The sequence below is a fragment of the Filicampus tigris genome, chromosome 22 (assembly GCF_054856515.1).
Source record: "Filicampus tigris isolate MCC_2025a chromosome 22, RoL_Ftig_1.0, whole genome shotgun sequence".
Lineage (NCBI taxonomy): Eukaryota > Metazoa > Chordata > Actinopteri > Syngnathiformes > Syngnathidae > Filicampus > Filicampus tigris.
The window spans coordinates 2,655,639-2,678,707 of record NC_141238.1 but is presented as its reverse complement, the minus strand read 5'-3'; the positions used below and the strand labels follow the sequence as shown (position 1 = coordinate 2,678,707).

Genomic DNA, 23,069 nt, shown 5'->3' with positions numbered 1-23,069 from the left:
AGCCATTTTTCCAATTGTGTTCTGTGCAATATTCTATTAATTTTAAAAAGTCACACATTGGTAGCACCAGCGAGAGAATACCTTCACCACATAGACTATTTTCACACAACTACAATGCCTTTTTGAACCTGCTGTTCACCAGGATGGCTGCCCTGATAGCATCTGACCATTGATAAGAAATTAGCTTTAGTCCTAAACATCCACATACAATCACAAACGTACACAAAAAGTATTTCGAAATGCTTTGTTCATGAGTTGCACCCAAAAGCGGAACCTCCCATTAGGAGGATGGGGACACTGTTGGAGGTCTCATGAATTGGCACACAATTTATATAACTGACGCTGAATGTCATAATGTCTGATAATATGCCATAGGTATTTTGAGAAATTAAATTAGTGGTAAATAGCAGTTGGGGAATTTAGGCTGGAGATTAAAGTATACTGTAAGGTCTTCATGCACTACGCTGTTGCCATCTACTGGTCAGTAATGAGAAATGTTGCCAGACAATTTAGGGTGATCCAAAACAAATATACAGGCCATTTTTCGGTTTAAAACTCGTGCTCTTCTGTTTTGTATAACTGAGCGCTCGGCAGGTGGCGGTTAGGGGGTGCAAGAGCCCCGTCAGAAATTTGTGTATCCCCCGATAAACGTTTAATTTTCAAATGTTAATGTTTAAATTAAGAAACAAAAAGTTCACAAGTAGCCATACTGTTCCAATCCAATTCCTGCATGTGTGTTTGTGCCAGTCATTGCTATGTGGCTATTATTAGTGCCACTATTAATAATTTAAGATATGCTGTTATCTGAAACAGTATTGTTTTCATTATTGCATTAAATACATATGGGAGAAATACACCGAAGCCTCAATTTTTCGCCAGAAGCGGGCACTCTAGCTGTTCCGCTTATTCGGAACAATTTGTCAAAGCGGTTCAGTGCTTCACAAAAGCTTCATTTCTCCATCAGTATGCTAAAAGTGACGTAATGTCCCGATCTTGGCGGCGGCTGTTGCCCATGTGCGCGCTTGGTACGTTATTCCTAAACACACGCTTCCGAGTTTCCCGCCGGACCGTTTATTTTGGGGACCACTTCCTGTCCCACCCACATTGTGGTGTCGTTTCCTGGTGGTGGCAGGCAGGCAGGCAGCGAGTGAGACTCATCCAGGCGAGCTGACGTTATCCCGACGCGATAAACAAAAGTTAACTCAACGGTCCAAGCTCAACGACACATTCGGCGAAAAGACATGCATATCAAGACAGGTTTGTCCCTTTGACTCGTCGATAAATTTCAAGGACTGGGCTTATTTGACGCTCTATTTTGGGCGCTCGCCGACATTGCTAGCGCCGCTAACTCAAGGAGCCTGGCTGGCTTGCTGGCTGGTTGCATTGAATGGGTTACGAAACTTTGACGAGCGCGGCTAGCTTAGCGCACGCTTTCATTTCTTTGGAAGAAAAATCTTGCCAGATCGAAACTCAAGCTTAGATGCCATTTGGTGTTTCGAACATCGCGTGTTTCTTCATATCGTGACGTTGCTAATAAAAATCCGCTAACAGGGTCTCTTGGGATTAGCAACCGCGGCGCCGTCTCAACCTGCTACTTTTTCACGTGGAGTTCTCGAATGTTCGGTTAGGGTATACGTGAATCCGTTTAGTTGCCCTCTTTTTTTTTTTTTGAAAGTGGCGCTTAGCTGGAAACCTGGCCAGTGTTTTTACCGTTAAATCTCTTATGACCTCACTCGTTTTTCCTTTCCAAAGCTCCAGTTGGTGACATCACCCGTTTTACCTAACGGGGGTCCTAAGGATGTGGCGTTTATTTTCATAATATGGTGGCCTGACTTCAATCAGTATGTTATCGTCTATATTATATTCCTAGAAATACAGTCCTAAATATCTGTACAATTCAGCCTCGTCACAACTGGATACTATTTTTGGGGGGAGGGGGGAGGTGGGTTTGTTCACCTCAGTACTATTCCGCTAAGTTTTATTTTAGCTCTAAAAGGTAAATTAATGACTTGCGTGTGTTCTTCCAGGTACATGGGAAGCCAGTAACACTGTGTGCGAGTCTGATACCTTGTGCGATCCAGCAGTCCTCGTTGCAACCACCAACCCAGAGCCACACATCCGAAACCGCCGCCTGTCACCCGGTTCCGGCAACTGCGGCGGGGGAGGAGGAGGAGGCGGCGGCTGCATCTCCGGTGGAGAGTCCCGGCATCTCTCCCCTGACGCGGACCTGAACGGACCGAGTCACGTGCACGCCTTCGGCTTCCGCAGGGAAAAGGAGCGCAAGGGCCTACAGCACAAGGGCCGCAGCCTTCGCCGAGAGGTCAGCCAGAAGGGGCTCAACCGCTCGCAAAAGCTGAACCAGAAGGAGAGGTGGGTGGAGGACAGTCTGTCGCTGCTCAAGCCCCCGCCTGCCTTCCCGGTGCAGGACAGCCCCGCCAAGCTGCAACCGGCCGTCAGCTACGCCTCCAAGGTTAAGGCCAAAACGGCGAGCGGCATTCTGGAGGACGACCGCCCCGCCATCGGCGTTCTGCTCCAGAACCAATGGGGGCTCAGTTTTATCAGCGAGACCAGGCCTGTGCCGGAGGGCGCCAACCCTCATCCCGCCGCCACCGACTCCCCCGCGCCTCAACCCACAGACACACAAGCGCCAGAAGAACAGCCACTCACGATCCAGCCCCCTGAAGAAACCCCTAGACCCTTCACTACCTCCACGGCTACACACACGGAGCTGGACGAGCACAACGGGGAGCTGCTACTAAGCTGTCGCCACCTTGTGGAGGCTCTGAACTTCCACAATAGAGGTAATGGGCTCACTTTTTAATAGCAATAACAACTTTTGAATACATAGTGTTTTGAGTAGCTGTTTTGTAACTTATTTTGGTTTCTCTGCAGAATGGAATGCAATCTGTAACCAACAGAAAAAAGGTATGTTGACCACAACACAACAAACCCAACCACATTACATGTTGACACAACCCAGAATGCAAGTTTATAAAATTGCGAAGATTACAGAATACTTACTGCAATGCCCTTGTATGTGGGGAAGGAGAGCGACAGTAGACTACTTTATTGGAGACCCTACAATGCGTTTAGTAGTTTGCCCTACAATGCGTACAGTAGTTTATGTATTTCATGCTTCCATTTTTTTTTTTGCACGCAAACTTTTACAGGGGGTCTAATTTTTTTAATATGGTCTTTATTGTAGATTTCAGCTAAATTTTTAAAAGGGGGTTATGCTTTTTTTCTTCTAAAAACCTGTTTCTTTTCAGATCCAAAAAGAGTTGTGTGGTACAAGGACTTCCAAGAGCACCCGGCCTAGCAGCGCATGGAACCCCAAAGCGTATCCAGACCGACACAAAGACACACACAGACACACACAATCAACACACGCCTTCATGCACATTAAGACACCTAACGACGGACTATTCTTGGAGTCCCCTCTCACACGCTGCACTCAGGATGATGTCTTCATGCAAAGCCACACTGAGACACTTTGGACTAACTCCTTTTTGAGATCTTACAGCAATGATTTTTTTTTTTTAATTTTTAATCGCCTTATTAAAAAGTCTGCCTTAAGTAATCAGACCGTTTCCCCCTTTTCTTTTTAAGTTGCAGTTTTAACTGTGTCCCATGTAAAGCGTGTGGTCAATCAAGCACTTTGTTAAAGATGAATCTGTTATTAGCGCTGGCCATGCGAGAGACTCACGGTGTTTTTTTTTTACCCCCTCCCCAATTCCATGTGAAGCGCGTCTTATACCTGCTCGAGTTTTACTGTTAGTCTCTTCGGTTTACAGAGGGGTGTATTCAAAGGCACAGTAGAATTCCCCCTTTAGCCCTGTCAAATCTTAATGCTGTCCCCCCATTTGTTCTTTTTGTTTTGTTTCTTGTTCGCTTTCTAATCAGGTGAATGTTGCTCATGAATTCATAAGGGAGCTCAGTGTTCAATATGTTGATTTTTGAAAAATAATTAGGAAAAATTACACTGGAGGAGGAATGTACGTGAACAGTATTGCTTAATAAAAGTAAATAAACTTGCCTAGCGGCTGTTTGTTGGAAATGAGTGACTCTGGAGTGTCTTAAATGTCATAATTTAACCACAATTTTATAGGGAAAAACAAACGTTAAATGAAAGGGAGAACAAGACATTTGAAGTATAGTAGTGTCCTGCTGACTGTTCCGACACCTTTTCTGGACAGGGGGCCTCAAGTGCGCAGGAGGCGAAGTGTGGTCCATTCAAGAAAAGCTGACCACTGGCTGCACTTACCCCTAACGCAACTTGTCACATGTACAACATATCAAAAGCTACCTGAGAGACGAGTTGGGTGGGGCGTGCCAGTAGAAAGGAGTCCACGTTGTAGCAAGGCGCTTACTTTAAGTCTCATGGGACAAACTTTCCCTTTTAAGTGCCAGTGTGACGCTGTCCTGCCCATCAGTCTCTCCACGTCACCTCCACTTCATCTGTTCTGTACCTGCAACACAAGCAATTGTCACAAATATAGAAAAAACACCAAAGTGGGGAAGAAAAATTACACAACGTAACTGCGCTACCTTTGCGTGATCCACGAGTCCTCGAGCTGGGTCACGTGGCCGGATCGAAACATTTCCCAGCCAGCTTGAGCGATCATGGCACCGTTGTCGATACAGAATCTACAGCATGGTACAATTTAATTTATGTATGCGATATTACATTAGGTAAGATTGTTTGACGTGATTATCAATCATGACAGCAAAAAATCCTTTCATGGCTGAGTAGTACATGTCTGTTATATGAAGTCATTATGTCCATAAAGGAGAAGTGGGGAATATATTTTAAGCCTCAGGGCTCCCCCTACATTTGCGTTTCCATCCAAACAGAAACTTGCATGAAATTTGTTCAGCACTGGTACGAAGGAAATGTTCTACCTTTCATCTGTGGCAAAAAGCTTGGCTCCTCTTTCCTTGCACATGACCCCCATCATCTCCTGTAGACGTAGGTTACCTGTGCATTCAATGTTAGATTAATATGAAAACTTTTTGGTGTCAAATAAAGGGTGTGCTCAGTTCCTGACGTACTTACAGCCAACACCACCGACAATGAGAACCTCTTGGGAGCCGCAGTGAGCCATGGCCCTCTCTGTGATTTCCACCAGCATTGAGAACACAGTCTCCTAAAGGAACAAACAACAAATATGTCACGGCATACATGTGCATAATACATTTGTAATATTTGATGACATTGCCTAGGAGTCACTCATTTTAACCTGTAGGGAGAAGCACAAGTCCTCGGCTGTACACTGACCGGATCCAAGCATTTTATTGGCAGCTTCCTATTATTATAAAAGCATAACATAAGTGAATAATTTATTCAGTGATATTTTAAAATTAATATTATTGCAAACAATCACCTCAATGTAGGACAGTATCCCAGAAAATGACACATCCATTCCTTTTACAGTATATGGCAGCTCCACATACTGAGAGCCTCTGCATCATGAAATGAAAACGTAAGCAAAGTTAAGGAGCTTAACAAAAAATAGTGAGTAGATTTATAAGAGATTGGGATTTTTCATAACTTTTTCCTTTTCATTTTTCCTTTAGTTTTTTTTTTAATTTAGTTAGTTTCTAGTTTTTGTTTTTATTTTTCAAAAATGCTTCATTTGGTTTGAAGTTTTTATAAGTTTTAGTTGGTTTAAATATATGGCGTATTTGTCAAGTGCAAGATAAAAAAAGGTCACTATTATTATGTATTATGTAAAAAAGTAAACTACAATTCTGAAATGATTGTTTTACATTCCTTCTTCTGTACAAATGTACAGGATTATCCAAATAAATATATTTAAAATAAACCCCAAAAACTCCATTATAGTATTAAATGACAAAAGATAAATCAGTTAGTTGACTCTTTTTTTTTTTTTTAGTTTACCTACTTAACAAAAATGTTTCTTCAATTTCAATTATTTACTATCATTTAAATATGATAACCTTGGTGGTGTGCTATCACTTACTTCTTGGCCAGCTGTTCAATGTTGTAGCCTGGGCTGGGATCATTTGAAATCTGCACAGAAAAACAATTCATGTGTAAATACAGTTCAGTCAAAATTAAATGAACATAAAACACACCTTGATAACTCTGGCAAATCTGTCCAAACAGTTCCCAACCGCAATGTCGATGGTCTCTCCAAATATTCTGTACCGCCGCTGAGAGTACGCAATAACCTTAACAGGAGTGAACACACAAACATTCAGCATTTATTCAAAGGATTTGTTGAAAACATGGTGCTCTAAGACAAAATCGTGCCACCAACTTGCGTGTTCCCGCCGCTGACATAAAGCACGGTGGGGTCGTTGGCTTTGGTGATGAGTCGACCCATCTCAATGTGGCCAATGCAGTGGTTGACACCGACAAGCGGCTTGCCCCACAACTGGGCCACTGTGCGAGCCACAAGAGCCACCGTGACCAAGGGGGCACCCATGCCGGGACCTGGTGAGAAGAGAAACCAATAAATATATCAATAACACGTCAACTTATTCACAACGTCAACATGCAGGACAACCTTTAGTATACGCCACACAATCTATGTCGGGAGGTTCTAATCCTGCTTGCTCCAGAGCTTCCTTTAAGACAGTCAGTATAACAGAACGATGGTGTCTGGCTGTATCACTGGGTTGGAAGCCTGTTTAGGGTAAAAACATAAAAATGTCATACATTTAGCAAGTGGTGGTCTTACAGCGTCATGTCCACAAAAAAACGCCTTGCCTTCTCCAGGAGGTGTAATGTAGGTCCGTCTAGGGTTGGAAAGTACTTCTCCATCCCTGATGATTCCAATGCCAATCTTATTGGCACTGCCCTCGAATCCAATTACTACAGTCATTGCAGCTACATACAAATTTAAAGAAAAACAAATGAATGGTCTATAATGAGCATGCAAAGTAATGAGTGGTACTACTGTTGTTTTGCATTTATATATCTATATATATATAGCGGTTTATTAGGATTCTACCAGCATAAAAGACTCCACTTTCCAGATTCAAAACATTAGCATTCTTTACAGCTAGCTATTAGTTAATATACTACAACCGAATGCTAAGTAGCTTAATTTGTCACACAAGGAACTTAGTATGACTATCCAGCCACCAAGTTGCTAACATTAAGCTCTAATATAAACTCACATTAGTCCAATTTCAGTGCTTTTATACATAAAAAAGATAATAATTTTCACTTCCTCGACTCGTCCATGTGAAATCCCTAGGACCCCCAAACTGAGTTATCGATACGCCTGACTGCTAACTTTCAACAAACACATTTATATCCATTCAATATTTTCCCCATTAACATTTTACAGTTAAATTAGTACATATGGTAGTAGTGTATTGTTGTGTTTTTAAACATATAAAATTAAATAGTTTCCGTAATTTCTATCAGGCATTGAGGAGGTAGCCAAACTGGAGAAGCACGTGAGAATAAGCTTTGTGTAACTTTGCGCATGCGCGACGTATTTGCAATAAAGTGACTATGTATACTATGAAAACCTACATCAATATAAATACTTTTATTACACACGCTGCAATGTAAAACATTCACCACTTCAACATTTTTGAAAGGTAGTTTGGGTTTTTATTCAAGTCCATATATTACTATACCATTAGCCACCACCACGTTATACGTTTGTCTCATTTTGCATGAGTGTTGGGGGAGTGACTGCTGGTCTGAGTGAGCAGCGTGTCCGTGACTTTGCATCCTGCTGAAAGTGCGAGTAAGCATATTTGCATGTTGTGAAAATCAGTATTTTTTGCTGTCTCATATGAGAATATTTAAACTTGTAGCTTTCGATCTCGGTGTTAGCTTATGGGAGCTAAATTAGCAGGCAAAGAATCTCAATAGCTTCTCGAGAGGAGGCCTTCAGCCGCTGTCTTTGTTACAATGAAATGCTAACGTTAGCATCACGCATTGTGCAAGTTGGGATTGCAAACATGCTATTTCATTGTCGAACAATTGCAGTTTGTTGAAAGGGTTGAATTTTGCAGCGTGCTTTCTGGAGTATTTTACCCACCACAACACAAAATATTAGATACACCTGCAACTAAGCTTGAGCAAATGCTGTAATATGGTTATAATAATTAGTTTTGGACTTGCAATTTTGTGTTTCAATTTGCATGATACTGGAGTGTTGCTGAACACATTTTCATTTGCATTTTTTTTAACATTGGAAATATAGCTATACAATATTAATAAACTGATATGTCACATTTCCAAACCTTGTGTTTTGCAAGCATTGTTACCAGACGAAATAGAACACACATCGCAATAGGTATAATACGTATAATCTTGAGGCTGTGGAAAGAGTAAATTTAAACAATCATGAGCACATTACAGTTTTGGTAGCTATTGTGGAGACTAGTGTGAATTTTGTTTTTGTGCTAAAGTTACTTTTTATCCCCACCGTTTTCCAGCGGCACTTGTGTTGTGTCGTGTGCGTGTTTGCAAAGTGTTTTCTGCCATTCGAGCAAGTTCAAGCATGAAGCGAGGAAAGAAGGCAGAGGAGGCGACAGCAGAAGGGGACAATGAAGCCGCCTCAGGTGAGTGCCGGATGCACAAAACGCCCTTTTCCCAAACTCATTCTCTTAACATACTTGCTGCCACCATGCCCAATTTTACAGAAAGTACTACAAAGAAAGCAAAGAAAACTAAAGAACCTGAAGCCCCCATTTTGTACGAAGACCCTCCAGACAAAATGACAAGCAAAGATGGACGCGACGCCACTATGAAGATCACCTCCTGGAACGTGGACGGGCTGAGAGCTTGGGTTAAGAAGAAGGGTCTGGATGTGAGTTGGCCCTGAAAAATCAAGATGTTTTTTTTTTTAAATTCCTACACCCCATGACACTTGTGTTGGTTCCTTTCAGTGGGTGCGGGAGGAGAACCCAGACGTCCTGTGCCTGCAGGAGACCAAGTGCGCGGAGAAAGACCTGCCCGCTGACATCACGTCCATGCCCGAGTACCCTCACAAGTACTGGTGCGTGTCGGACGAGAAGGAGGGCTACAGTGGCGTGGCCATGCTGTGCAAAACAGAGCCCACCAAAGTGACGTATGGCATCGGTGAGTGCTCTTTGAAGAATTCTGTTGATCACGGAAGAGGAAAGTTCGCTTTTCCTAAGAGGGATTTTTTTCCATCACTCAGGTAAAGAGGAGCATGACAAGGAAGGCCGTGTCATCACTGCCGAGTTCCCCACTTTCTACCTGGTGACGGCCTACGTGCCCAACGCCGGCCGAGGCCTGGTGCGCTTAGATTACCGCAAGACCTGGGACGTGGATTTCCGCGCCTACTTGAGCGAGCTTGATGTGCAAAAGCCCCTCGTGCTGTGCGGCGACCTCAACGTGGCCCACCAGGAGATCGACCTGAAGAACCCGAAGGGGAACAAGAAAAGCGCCGGCTTCACGCCGGAGGAGCGCGAGGGCTTCGGCCAGCTGCTGGAAGCTGGATTCGTCGACAGCTTCCGCGAGCTCTACCCCGAGCAGGCCAACGCCTACACCTTCTGGACCTACATGATGAATTCCAGGTCGAAGAACGTGGGCTGGCGGCTCGATTACTTTGTGCTGTCCTCCTCCCTGGTGCCCGCTCTGTGCGACAGCAAGATCCGCAACAAAGCTATGGGGAGCGACCACTGCCCCATTACACTGCACATTGCTGCGTAGCCTCTCTTCATGCACATTCACCATTATCTTAGGTGTAAAGTTTAGAAATGCCCTTTAGGCCTTTTTCTGTTTGTCAGCCAAACCCCAAGCTATCAAAACTCAACTCCTCTGGTTGCGCTGAAAAGATGCAACACTAAGTATCCTCTCCAAATGCTCTGAAGCTATTAAGATAAAGACCAGTGTGGGCGCCGTCTGTTCTGCTGTTGACTCAAGCTGCAAAAGTCAAAAAATCTTTTGGAAGTTGTCCTTCCATCACCAAATGTTCAAAAGTTTTGTATTTTCTCCTGTAATCTTGTATCACACTAATAAAAATCTGATTTCTAGAGCAACCTTCAGGTCATTATTACACTGTATATAATATATAACCTTGGATACCTGCACTCCAACCAATGGGAAGTCAACCCCCCAAAAATTGCAATAATGTTATATGCACCTTTACTCGTGTTAACATGGCATTCGGATAAATATTGCTTTTGTGGGATAAGAGTTAATCCTCAGGGCTCAGGTAACGGCCAATCACGGCTCACCTGTTTTCTGAAGCTGAGCCTTGATTGGCCGTTACCTAAGCCCTGAGCAACTGTGATGTCATTTTCAGTTGATAAGTGGCAAAATGGCGGCCCACTGAGATGGTTAAAAACGGGGGGGATTTTACTGCTTAATTTGAATTCCACAAACGCAATATTAATCAGAATTACACATTTAAACTCGGGAGGGAGGGCTGCTTAGAACATTTTCTTATCTAAGAATTTTTTTGGGGGGTGTAATTTAGGATCATCCTGCTGAAATTTCACAAATATCCCTTACTTTTTGTGAACAAAAAATACGGCTTCTGTATCGTCATGAGCAAATTTCATCTAAGTTCCGGAGGAGGTTTAATTGCAACAGACATGAATTTCCTCTTAGCAACTGTCATTTGAATTTGCACTTCATACCGAGAGCACTCCGGATAAAGGTTGCTCTTCATGTTATGTTATGTGTCCGCTGATGCATTTTGAGGTGATGCGACTGCTTGAAGGCTTTGCCACAGTCGCCACAGCGAAAGGGCTTCTCTCCCGTGTGCGTTTGCGTGTGTCTTTTCAGGCGTGTGGCGCTGAAGAAGCTCTTGTCACACTTGCCGCAGGAGTACGGCCGCACGCCCGTGTGGTAGCGCAGGTGAATGGTCAAGTAGCACGACTGGGTGAACTTCTTCCCGCAGTGCGGGCACTGGAAGGGCTTGTGGCCCGTGTGGAAGCGCTCGTGCTTGAGCAGCTCGCCGTGGGAGAAGAAGCCCTTGCCGCAGTCGGAGCAGAGGTACGGCCTCTCGCCCGAGTGCGTCAGCTCGTGGCGGATCAGCGTGGCCTTGTACACAAAACTCTTGTCGCACTGCGAGCAGCTGTAGACGTTCTCCCTGGTGTGGCAGCGCTCGTGCTTCTTCATGTTGCGCTCCCTCTTGAAACACTTGCCGCAGAAGGAGCACATGAAGGGCATCTCCTCCGAGTGGATCTTCATGTGGTTGACCAGGCCGCCTTTGTAGAGGAAGCCCTTGCCGCACTGCGCGCAAACGTGCGGCCGCTCTCTTTGGTGGATGCGGCGGTGGGCGGTGAGCGCCGTCCGGTAGGCAAAGCTCTTGCCGCAGCTGCAGGCGTACGCCGGCTCCTCCCGGTGAGAGCGCAGGTGCCTGGCGAGGGAGCTGGCGCAGCGGAAGCTCAGCTGGCACTGAGGGCACCGAAGCAAACTCTCCGGCTTGTCGGCACCCTCGCCGTGCGTCTTGAGGTGCCTCACTAGCGCCGACTTCCACGCAAACTTGCGGCCGCACTCGGAGCACACGAACTGACCGTTGTCCGTGTGGGCGCTCATGTGCGACTTCTGGGCCGCAAAGGACTTGGAGACCTCCCCGCAGATGGCGCACTCGTACCTGCATCCGGACTTGTGCGTCTGCTTGTGTCTCTCCAGAGACTGCTTGAAGGAGAAATGTCGTCCGCATTGAGAGCAGAGGAATGGCTGCTCACCTGTGTGGATGCGCTGGTGCGATTTTAGCAAGGACAGGAACTTGAAGCTCTTGCCGCAGTCCTGGCAGTTGAAACGACCCTCTTGGACAGCGGCGGCCATCTTGTCAACAAAACACTCACTTTCATCGGCGTCCTTTGTTGAGATGGAGGGTGACCAGTACGAATGCTCTGAACTGTTTGAGAGAGAGTAAATAAGACGTGCTTAACACATTAAGGGTTTCCAAATTTTGGGAGTCCAGGCACTGCTTACATGGGAGACATTTTTTTCAAGGATTCTCTCATGCTCATAAACATAGAAAAATATATAAGAAAAATGTTGTAATCTTGTGAGGTTTTAGTACCTAATTAAAGTCAAATTTCAAGAAGGGAACAAAGTAATATTTTAGTTAATTAAAAAAATATAACTTTCATAATACTACACCTTTTATTCTGGGAAAAAACAGAGTTCTTGAAAAAAGGTGTATAATAAATAATAAAGTGACAAAGACAGAAGCAAACTGACCAACTGAAGGGCAAAGACTTGGAGGCTGGTGGCCCCTCCTTGATGACTTCCTGCTTCGTCTTGCTGTTCATGCATTTCTGCAAATTGATGACTTGGATCTTCATGGTGGGTTTGCGTTTGCGCCCGCTTGTGCGGACGTTTACGTGAGAAACAACAGCCACGTTTTCCGGTACCTCCGCCGCATCAGGGGTGGCATCCCCCACGTCCCCCGCTGACATGATGTGAGTTTTCAGGTGCTTCGAGAGCGCCAGCTCCCACGTGAATTTGCTCTCGCACTGCGGGCACGGGTACATGCCATCCTCGTGCGTTTGCTTGTGCTCAGAGCGCGCCGACGTGGACGGGAAAGTCTCCCCGCAGATGTCGCAGTCGTACCTGCGTGCGGTTTCGTGCGTGTTCCGGTGCCGCCTCAGGGCCTGCCGGAAAGAGAAGCAGCGGCCGCAGTCGGAGCAGCGGTGGGGGCGCTCCCCGGTGTGGATGACCCGGTGAGCTGTGAGCGACGAGGCGAACTTGAATTTCTTGTCGCAGTCCGGACAGTCGTGAGGGCCCGAAGAGCTCCGAGGGCGAGCGGAAGCCGAGTCGTGCTCTGGAACATCTGCCTGGTGCGTGCTCTTGAGGTCACTTTGTGCTTTTTCATTCCTTCCTTCCTCTTCTTTACCTGCATCCACATCTGCTGTCGTCTCTTCTGCTTGCTCAAACCGAGCGTTTTCTTCTAAATCGACTTCAACCTCTGCAATGATCTCAACGGTCACCTCATCCACTGTGGCTACATGTATGTGACTGTCATCCGGGCCTGATTGGTTAAGATGCTCTTCAGCTTTTGCCATTCCGCAAGCGTGGAAGGCAGAGAGCGAGGAAAGGATGTTGTCCCCCATGCTTGTGGCTGGAACTACATTTTTAAAGAACATTAGTTAGTTGATAACTTCTAAATAATACCATAAATTGCTTAGGAAAAAACACTACCATGGTGCTTTAAACGCCTGAGGTGTTTGTGGTGCTGGAGCAACACCTTTAGGTCATTCGCTTCAGTGAGTGGAAACACACATTCATCCGAAGTTCCGAGCCAGCCAACAGTCTACAATTGATACAATAAAAAACACATCATGTGTTTTGGCGGGTGGTCAGGGGCTACTTTTAGAAAATATTTTTCATGGTACCGATTTTTTCCTCAAGTGCAGCGGTTCATTGTGCAAGTTTTGAAAGACTAACATTTTCTTCTACAGGTGATTGTGAAGACACATATACCCTCTAGTGGCAACTCAATGCAGTTTGTGCTGCTGTAACAGTTGACATTTTTATCATCAAGGTGTTCCTCACCTGTTTGAGATCAGGAACAGGTAACAACTGAGCTAGTCGACAGAGGAACTCCCAAAACAGCGATTTTAAATCCCGGTCATACTCGGGTCCATACTGGGAAGGGAAGACCTCCTTTCAGATGATAAAAGTGCCACAAATTAAATCGTTTGACCACACACTTTTGACTAAAATGACATTGATGATGCCTTACCACAAAGAAGTGTTCTCTCTCTTCGGGATCCTGAAGTAGAATGTGAATTAACTCCAGAAAGCGCATTATGGCTTCCTCTTCTTCATTCACCTGCAATGTTAAGGATGCACAGCATGTTTCAACTGTCATCTAAATGATAAGACGGAGGCAGAAACTGGAATTAAAAGGGCACTCACATCTACTGCAGAGGTGTTTTGTTGTTTAATCTTGTCCAGGAGAGACAAGATAACGTCACATTCCAGCGGCTGTTCACTTTGGCATAATTCCAGAATATACTAAAAGTAGAGAAAGGCATAATGATGCTTACATTGTCGCAATTTCTCTCACTCTCTCTTCTTGGTGGTACTCACCCTGGCTCTTAAGCCCAGGTTGAGTTGCATCCGGTGCTTGTACACAAGCAGTTCTGGGACCATCTCCACAGCCAAAGAGACAAAGTCGGCCATTTCCCAGTAGCTTGTGACTTCTTGTTTATTCAGGGTTTGCCACATGGAGGCTGACAGGAGCTGCAGAGGTGGCACCAGTAGGCGGAGTGAAGCCAGCGGTAATGGAATACCTGGGAAAAATACATTACATACAAGTTATAATAACTATTGCAGTGGTTCACACACTGGGGTCCGTCATTTTATTTCTAAAATGACTTACACAGTGATTGCTTTACACTGGATTGTTCTTCTTGTCATAAAAAGCAATGTAAAATGATTGCAAAGATGGACACGTTTTGAATTTAAATCATTTTTTATATTGAACTGTCCATTAATATTTAGGCAGAAAAGTAAAATAATTATATCATAAGTGGATTATAAAGGTGTCCTTGGAAAAAAATGACAATGGACAAAAAGGTTTGATGTAATTCATCTGCAAAATCCACAAAGTACAATCACGTTAAAAAGTTGGCAATTATTTTATAAAATTGTTTAATGTCTGTACATGCATCTCCTGCTTGTATTGTGTTTATGAATTAAGAACAAACAACAAACCTTGGGAAATCGATGAAAAAAGACAAGACTCCATCTTGATGAAAAGTTGCTGATCGCCACCATTAGCAGGTTCGCTAGCCACTCGAACACTGCGTTACAACGGTTCCGTTAACAGCAAGCCTGGTACGACTATTCATGGACACATACTCAACCTCTAAACCTATGAACACAATATGAGAATAACTGATCTTAAAAGCTGGTTTTAGACACTGAAAATCATTGTTAGACTCATTTGTTTGGTATGTTTTGCGCTCTCGTTCTTTGCTAGAAAAGACCGTCAATACTCGATGATGTTTCTCCCCTTACTGCCACCTGCTGACGATTCTGAGAACTACAAACATGAACTCCAAATCAAACCCATGCATAAATACACAAAGAATAACACAAAATATTTCAACAGAAAAAGTCAAGTTAATAACGAGATTCATAATAATGTTGTAAATAAAGTGTTTTCACATCCATACATGGTATAATCGAATGTCAAGTCAACCGTGAACACAAGATAAAATGAACATACGGTAATAGCATACAAAACTGTTATTTTTGCTCTTGTAATGGATTTAATTAGATGGTGCAGGTGTGTTGTGATACTGGCCAGTGAGTGAATAACAATTCTGTACTTTTTTTTTGCTGAGCAAACTACACAAAGCAACAGCCAATAGTAACGAATACCATTTGATGAAAATGAAATACATTACAACCGGTCATAATGGAAAGTAATGTTTGATTTCAGCCATTGACCTTATTGTGTGTCCCTTATGTGACCATTAACTGCACCTACCTGAAAACTAAACATATACTTTATCATGTAGCTTACAAAACAGGTTACAGTCAGCGATTTTGCACACGAGCAGCTAATTGCACTGTGGCATCATAAAAAATATTTGCAAAATACAAAAATTTCAATAATAGCTTGAGACAAACTGGATTTTCCTCATCTTTGAGACAATTCACATTTTCAATGCTGAACCAGATCCCAGGGTATGGAAGGTCCAAAGAGACAGTTTTTGGCTGTTGCAGTTGTACAGCATCCTTCTATAGCTGCAGATGATAAACAGTTATCATTATAAGGCTGATAAGGAGTATGTTTGGAAACATCTCGTTGGCCGGGCGAGGGATCTTGAGAAAAAAAAAAAGATTATTTTACATTTAGCAAGACACGTAATGAGTGTAAGCAATAATTATTTGTCAGGAAATCGTTTAAAATAAATGTACTCGTAGTAGCTTCAAGCATTCAAAGCATGGGATGGCATTACCATGCAATTTCTAAGGGATTAACTGTAGTTATAATTGATAAATTCAATTCTGACCATGAAAACCTCCCCAAAAAAACAACAGTGGTGCGGTGAAAACGCACCTATCTGGAGTTCCTGTAAAGTCTCCACAGCCTCTCTGGTTTTGTTGTCCCAATTCAGACATCTTCGCATGACGAGGAGAACCAAGCACAGCTGTAGGGCAAAGGTCAACACACCCAGCACGATGATGACATTATTATCTGGCGAGGGGAAAACAAGGGAGAGAAAAGGTGTATACAGTAGAAAAAGATGCAAAATGTGTAATGTTGTTACCAACCATATGATGACATTTGTGGCATTGACTCCCAGCGGGAGACGGAAAGGCCCGAGAAGGCCTGAGTGGAGTTCTGGTTCTGGATGAGCTCCATTTGTCAGGCTTCTCACAAAGCCCCAGTGAGAGTGGCAGATGGAACACGGAAGACCTTTACAAGTAGTTGTGTCGGTCCAACGACGGTCACATAAATGGCACGGGGACAGTTAAAGATTACATGGGGGCAGCAGCTCCGATTTCACAGTTCAAATCAGATCAAACCTTTATTTCAGTGTTTTCAGAGAGAGCAACAAGGAGGTGCACAAAAAAAAAAAGAAAATCCTGAGAATCACAATGAGACTCTTTAACAAGACGACTGATGACATCAAAACAGTCGAAGCCCTCATGAAAAGCCCGCAGGGAGGATTTATCGCGAGTGAATGATTTTGTTGAATGTAGTTTCCCCCCTTTTATCTGCTCATTTAAGTCATAAGAAAAAAAAATCATTGTATTACAATCAAGAATTTCCGATGAAGATAATTTCCTTGTACAATTATATTTGATGACAGAGCAGCTATTTGAATGCACACTCAAAAGTGAGCGGGTCAAACTTCAATGCACTTTGGCTCTTAAGGAGTTAGATAATCCAGTACACAACCAGAATTCACAACAAGCCACACATAAGCATTGACAAGTATATGATTGCCTTCAAACATTTGAAGTTAAATTGGTGCATTGTCACTCGACAATGAAGTCAAATGTTTTAACAGCTGTACACACGCGCGTGCACACACACACACACAGCCAAGTTTCTTCACATTATTAATTGCAAAGGTTTGCAACTTTACTTACCTTACTAATGATGGAAGTTGCAGTATCCCCCCCCCCCCGTCCAAGCATGTGTAGTTTGGAGTTTAACCCGAGTAAAGAAGCCACTCAATTCCCCTCATTAAAGTTCCCGGGAAGTTGGTTTCCCTGCTCACTCCACATGAGCTCCCTTTTTTCTTCTTTTTGGGAGGAGACAGCTGTGCCCTCACATTCATTCGCCAACTGGAGTCACTTTCTTGAAATGAATTACAAAAACATAGCACATTTGAAAAGCAGGTACACATCGGTGGCAATGAGTAAACGATCCAGAGGACCTTGTTCAGTTTCCCCCAGGGTTGGGCGTTTGTAGTGAGCAGCATTATGCATTGTAAACACCAAGGCAGAAAAACCTGATGTCACTTTCCCCCCAATTACACATTCAAAACATTGGTGGATTATTTTTGGCTTTTAAAGTGGAAATCATTCCCTACATATTTTTTTCAAGAGTATGTTCTATGCAAGCCCACTAGTTGAAACAAGGCATTCTGATAAATTTTGCGTTTGTGGAAAAAGAGTTAATCCACTTGTTTTTAGCCATCTCTGGGGTAGGCCATCTTGTCACTTCTGTCGACTGAAAATCACATGACAACGACTCATCAGGTAACGACCAATCACGACTCAACTACAGAAAACAGGTCAGCTCTTGAAGCTCAAACAGGCTTTATCCAGTACAATGGCCTCTAGTGGCTATTTCATGAACAGCACCAGATATTGTTTCAAAAGCTGCAAACTGAAAGGTTTTATCTTCGCGTTGTTTCTGCCTACAAAAAAAGGAACAAAACACAAAACAAGAATATTTAGATTCACTATTGCAGTTTTACTCTTTTTTCTTGATCACCATTTTATTTACAGGTTTTCTTGCTTAGCTATCATCTTGGAAATAAATTCTGAAATGTTTCCACGTACCCCCCTGCAATGTACTCTCGTACCTGGAAGGCACAGGTGTCAAACACTGGTCCTCGAGTGCCGGTGTCCTGCATGTTTACGATGTTTCCCTCCTCCAAACCGCCCGATTCAAATGATCAGACCATCAATAATCTTAGCGGGAGCCTGACAACGATCCTGATCATTTGCGTGTTGAAGGAGGGAAACATGTAAAACATGCAGGATAGTGGCCCTGTGGGCCGGAGGTTGACACCTGTGCTGGAGGGGGACGTCAAGTCTTAAGTCACTAATCCTGTACTAGGCTGTTATAACCAGCAGAGAGCACCAGGGAGCTTAGCTACCAAAGTCAAATTAAGAAGTATAAATGATTTATTTAACTAGTACAACGCCTTATGTTTATTTCACTGAACATGTTATTTGGTTATTACACAGGCCAACCAACTTTTTATCACACTTAACACATAAGAAGGGTTTAGGAAGCTGTTGCGTCACAATAAATACACGTCATACACTATGAAAATGAAGCACATCAAACAAATCAACTTCACTTTTTTTTTTTTTTTTTTTTCATATGCTGAAAGAGTCACCCTGACCACAGAACACACCTTTGTCCATCAAAACAATCGTGTTTGTGTTGACATCCCTGACGCTGGGCATGTTAATCCAAAGTCTTTCGCTCCCTTTTAACACAGAATCAAATGGTATATATCGGGAGCAGTCGTGTCCTCTAACAAGGATTACTCCTACACATGGAGCGCCGGCCTTCATGCAAATTCCATTTTGATTATTAAAAGCAGAGGACAGAGGAGGCAAACTGTTTTGTTTCCCATTAAGGCGACCCCTTCTCCCACTAAGAGGATTATCCCGGACACAAGCGCGGGACTTACATAAGGCTGTCAGGGGAGGATAATATCTGACATTTCTGTAATATCCTACATTTTGGCAGACTGAGAAATGAGTGGATGGATGTGCAGCGTGGTGGGGCAACCAGCAGGCAAAAGTTGCCACCGTGGCGCTGGAGATGGAGACTAGCCTTACTTTCCCCTACTGTGTGAACAATGTGACCTGTAGAACTCAGAATCTCACCACCATCGATTTTATAGTCTGGTGTATAATGATGTGGTCAGTGTTAAATTAGCAGTAGTGGCAGCCCCTTCCGTTAAAGCAGACTTAGCATCCTTCAGTTCAATATCTCAAGGGCACTGCACAGTTTGACATGAGACATTTCTCTGTTAAATTTAAACATTTTTACACCAAGTACCACCTAAAAAAATATTTAGCTCCCCAAGTATCACCATCATGGCCAACCTTAAGATACAGTAGTGTAGCAGGACTAAGTGCTCATCAAAAATAAGACAGAGGTTTTATTTGGAAATCGTATGATATGACTCACCTTACAAGTTTATTGAGTTATGAGCAGTCACTCAGCTGATTTTTGCATTGACTTGCGAGCAAATGAGAGATTCGGGCAGTACGGTGGCAACTCAACTCACTTCAAAACAAGCAACAGTTTGACCTAAAAAAAGAGCTGCTTATTGCCAATCCCGGATGACGTTAACTGTCAAGCTAAAAATGGACCAAAGAGAATTAAACGTGTATTTAAAACAACCACATGGCTTTCCTTAAGCTAATTCTGTTCAGCGTAATGCTAACATACAATACAAAATGCCATACACAGGCTAGTGAATAGCATTAGTGTTGTGGTGTCATAATCCTTCAAGGAACGGACATTTGAACACAAACAGTGGAGCAACACATGAAGACCGATAACACAATACTCAGGCATATATTCTTTTTCCTCTGTAAAGAGTGACTAAAATTACTTCATGCGTTCGGGTCATTATTGCATTTTTGTCACATTAAATGTATACAATTGAACAGTTAACTTCAGGATTTCTTTTTTTATCGCCTTTCATTTTCTTGCCGTCAGCTGATGAAACATTTTCAGTCATTGCAATACACTTGACTATATTTCACATTTTGTATTGAATTGACAGATTCTTTTGCACACCACTAAGGGCAGCCTACATATCACACTTTGAGAATCACTGCGCTACAGAAATATGATCTTAAGTGGTTGAGGCAAACGGGTTCTGGATACGCACACATTCACCTCCGATTTGTGTGATCCATCAAATCAAACACAAAAGGTTTTGTTAGATCCGCTCTCCAGGGCGCAAAGAAGCCAACCGTTGCATCTAGCACACATTTAATCCCGTTTCTCATTACGCTGACGTTTCTCTGGTCAGTTTGCACAAGGAGACGAGTTTTCTTCCTCTTCTAATCTGCACGCATCGGAAATGAATCACAGCCGTTGGAAGAAAGCTGCCTCTTTTAAATGTCAAGGCAGTGGCTGCCTGATAACAAGCGCTTGTAAGCGGCCGCGTCGGATTGTTTGCACACATGTACATAACGTTATTAGGCAGTGAGGAACTGCGTCCTGGATCAGGCCTCCAAATGCCACAAGCAACAATAAATTATCTAATTTCTTTGATCTTCAATCTCCTGTTGATGCTGTTACCACGTGGACACAGCTCTATTCCTCACTTTTTAAATTGCTGCTGTCGTAGAGGTTGTGTTTTTGTTCACACACAAACAAAATCCAAATCATAAACCATCTTTTCACATAGAAACCATGGACTGCTTTTTGCTGTTGTGACCTGTACATTATTATCCATCAACTTCCTGTTTAATGACATTGCAAGATTTGTCGGTGGGGATTTTTTTTCAGAAGTAAATTACTTCCTTACAATTACTTTCACGGTGCTTTCAGGGTAAATTGGCACATTAGAGGCATAACAGTAAAGCCGGGATTTATTTGACATGCCGAAATGAGATTGTGCATTTACACAGCCGCTGCGGCAAGCCTAATAAATAATTATAACTATAGATAATAACTAGTAATTAGGTGTGACAATTGCTTTCAACACAACGGCGTGTAAGCAGTGATATTCCGCTGATACTAAATCGGAATCCTGCAAATTCCCAAAGTTGACTTCAAGCCTGCCAATCCCACAATAGAACCTTACATACCTGGGACAATGGGGCCAGTGACAAGGTGGGAAAAAGCCATTATGTAAAGCGCTATTAACCCAATATGAAAGATCATGCTATGCAGTACAAAGGCAAAATAATGACATCTTAGTCAGAACAATAGGAAAGTGCCACAACTGGAGTAAATCACCGTTATCTATGTGCGTCGGCTGGGAAGTTAATATCATTCATCTTGTAAGGTGCAATTAATTTCAATTCTGATGCACACACACAAGCATGCACACCAAGGTGCATCGGAGTGCAAGGAACTACAGCAATAACGTTTCTTGAGGGTGCAGCTGGATAATCAAGTGCGGCCTTGACTGCACAGCTCCACCAAAATATTGGATCAGACCATTTGGAAATGGGTAATTTGATTACTCAGTACGGTATTATATACTGTATTGTAGCTACAGCTCTGGAATGAAATTACGAGACCCAGTTTAAAGAACAAATGAAAAATGTGAATAATTTACTCAAACATATACAACTATAAAAAGTCTACACACCCCTGTTCAAACGCCATTTTTTTGTGGCAAATATGAGAACAGGATAAATCATTTCAAAACTTTTTTTTACCACCATGTGAGCTTTAACAACAGGCAAGAAAGCCCACTAGAACAGCTGAGCAATGGTAGCATGAGTGTACTGACTCACTGAACATACCTTTGAATGTTATTGGTTACAGGAAGGTGTGCACACTTGTGCAACTACATTATCTCAGTTGTTCATTTTTACTCTTGCTCTTAGAAGGACAACAAAGAAAAAGGCCGCATTAATGGTGAAAATGCTTTGAAATGATCATTCTTGGTCTCTTGGTCTATTATTTAACCAGAAATTGAGGATGGGTGTGTAAACCTTTTATATCCACTGTACCTATAAATAGCACAATCAGAGAAACTGATGACTTGTTTTTTTTTTCCCCAGAACTATATGCAGACACTTTGTGCTGTGCAAAGGAAATGCAAAGCTGCTTCATGGACATGAAAGGCTGCTTACATTTAGCCGAGAACAGCATTAGCTATACCAACAATCTAATGAGGGATGCTCATTTGCATGAAATATTGGGCCTTTAAAACAATAATAATGCTCAGTTTCTACTGTTAGCTAATGATTCTGAATTGTCCTTAAGTCACAAACGTTTTGAAACACTTCTTCATGCTATTAAATGGATAAGTGCCTCCAAATTTATGACTGGTACTGAGTGCAATGCTTAGGAATTAAAACTGTTGTTTTTGATGAACACTTGTCCCGACTACATTACTAAAAAGTTCAATGTTGGGTAATGATGGTTGTACTTGGTGGGGTATTTTAAAATCCACTGGGTGCCCAATTTTCAATTTTGACACCCAGCCCCATGCTTTTAAGTAACCTATTTACTGCACACACATACACAGTCTCACAGTCAGCAAAAGTGAGTTTGCTTCCCCACTGAGGCATCTGGATTACGTAAACACAGCATGGACTTGTTTGGTCTCAAGCCAGTCGTGGAACATGAAAAGACATGACTTCTTGTCCTTCATCTCCTTTCATAACGGATAGCGATCAGCCTGAAAAGTCTCAGCTCTGCGTCACGTTGCAGCTTTTACAAAAAAAAAAATCATTTGTTTCTCGCCAAGGAATTTGTCAAATGTTAATGTTGGGAAGCGTATTTCATATAAGGTGGATCAGGAGCAGCGAGGCGCCCTTATAGATTCGCCTCTTCACCTAATAAGATTGCTCTGGCAATTTCACAGACGATGCGCTTGTGTTTATCCCACCGAATACTGCTCGCAATAAACCGCCCCCGATTCTCGGCTTGCTTTTCCCACATTTTAATGAAGTGCAGTGTCAGCTCAAATCTTCCTATTTGTGCCATTTAAAGTGTGCAAATAGATTGAAAATATTCCCAACTGTGTCTCACGGCACTGTCATGTTGGGTTACGGTGTGCCAGGGCTCAACATAAAGCCTTCCAATTACGAGACAACAGTCATTCAAGAGTTGCTGTGCATCGGTGTTTCCAAGGGAGCGAGTGAAAAGGAAGGAAGCTGAATGGAGAGTTGTTAGATGAGGTGTGTGCGGGTGATAGACGGCAGGTGTCCAGCTCATCTGCAC

At 43.1% G+C, this 23,069-nt stretch overlaps 4 protein-coding genes across 13 annotated transcripts in view; 2 read left to right on the top strand and 2 right to left on the bottom strand.

Moving 5' to 3' along the window:
- The first annotated feature begins 1,066 nt into the window (after nt 1-1,066).
- On the top strand, nt 1,067-4,057 carry LOC147126473 (uncharacterized). Of its 2 annotated transcripts, XM_086023144.1 has the most exons (5): nt 1,067-1,257; nt 2,028-2,320; nt 2,426-2,801; nt 2,893-2,925; nt 3,270-4,057. In XM_086023144.1, the coding sequence occupies exons 1-5, from the start codon at nt 1,242-1,244 to the stop codon at nt 3,317-3,319; spliced, it is 768 nt and encodes a 255-aa protein (XP_085879270.1). In that variant the 5' UTR covers nt 1,067-1,241; the 3' UTR covers nt 3,320-4,057. The 2 variants fall into 2 exon arrangements, with proteins under 2 accessions (XP_085879270.1, XP_085879269.1); XM_086023143.1 differs by having other exon boundaries at nt 1,070-1,257; nt 2,028-2,801.
- Nucleotides 4,058-4,081: 24 nt separating this feature from the next.
- Nucleotides 4,082-10,754, bottom strand: osgep (O-sialoglycoprotein endopeptidase). 2 transcript variants are annotated; one of them, XM_086023139.1, is made up of 12 exons: nt 10,606-10,754; nt 6,737-6,856; nt 6,534-6,653; nt 6,285-6,460; nt 6,100-6,195; nt 5,985-6,034; nt 5,385-5,463; nt 5,241-5,306; nt 5,057-5,147; nt 4,903-4,978; nt 4,549-4,647; nt 4,082-4,469 (listed from the first exon to the last, which is right to left on the bottom strand). In XM_086023139.1, the coding sequence occupies exons 2-12, from the start codon at nt 6,849-6,851 to the stop codon at nt 4,430-4,432; spliced, it is 1,008 nt and encodes a 335-aa protein (XP_085879265.1). In that variant the 5' UTR covers nt 6,852-6,856; nt 10,606-10,754; the 3' UTR covers nt 4,082-4,429. The 2 variants fall into 2 exon arrangements, with proteins under 2 accessions (XP_085879265.1, XP_085879264.1); XM_086023138.1 differs by lacking the exon at nt 10,606-10,754 and adding an exon at nt 7,150-10,219.
- apex1 (APEX nuclease (multifunctional DNA repair enzyme) 1) lies at nt 7,443-10,002 on the top strand. 2 transcript variants are annotated; one of them, XM_086023141.1, is made up of 5 exons: nt 7,443-7,581; nt 8,431-8,556; nt 8,638-8,804; nt 8,884-9,076; nt 9,159-10,002. In XM_086023141.1, the coding sequence occupies exons 2-5, from the start codon at nt 8,496-8,498 to the stop codon at nt 9,671-9,673; spliced, it is 936 nt and encodes a 311-aa protein (XP_085879267.1). In that variant the 5' UTR covers nt 7,443-7,581; nt 8,431-8,495; the 3' UTR covers nt 9,674-10,002. The 2 variants fall into 2 exon arrangements, with proteins under 2 accessions (XP_085879267.1, XP_085879266.1); XM_086023140.1 differs by lacking the exon at nt 7,443-7,581 and adding an exon at nt 7,616-7,733.
- Nucleotides 10,634-23,069, bottom strand: part of LOC147126469 (uncharacterized) — a 59,125-nt gene continuing 46,689 nt past the window's right edge. For 2 of the 7 annotated variants that reach the window (XM_086023123.1, XM_086023124.1), the window contains exons 2-12: nt 17,042-17,252; nt 16,217-16,361; nt 16,002-16,139; nt 14,645-15,763; nt 14,018-14,220; nt 13,844-13,942; nt 13,668-13,757; nt 13,478-13,588; nt 13,124-13,235; nt 12,164-13,049; nt 10,634-11,834 (exon numbers count right to left, since the gene is read on the bottom strand). In XM_086023123.1, coding sequence (XP_085879249.1) covers nt 10,634-11,834; nt 12,164-13,049; nt 13,124-13,235; nt 13,478-13,588; nt 13,668-13,757; nt 13,844-13,942; nt 14,018-14,220; nt 14,645-14,678 — 2,736 coding nt within the window. In that variant the 5' untranslated portion in view covers nt 14,679-15,763; nt 16,002-16,139; nt 16,217-16,361; nt 17,042-17,252. The remainder of the gene's footprint in view (nt 11,835-12,163; nt 13,050-13,123; nt 13,236-13,477; nt 13,589-13,667; nt 13,758-13,843; nt 13,943-14,017; nt 14,221-14,644; nt 15,764-16,001; nt 16,140-16,216; nt 16,362-17,041; nt 17,253-23,069) is intronic. The other 5 variants (XM_086023125.1, XM_086023126.1, XM_086023127.1 and 2 more) reach the window with 4 other exon arrangements.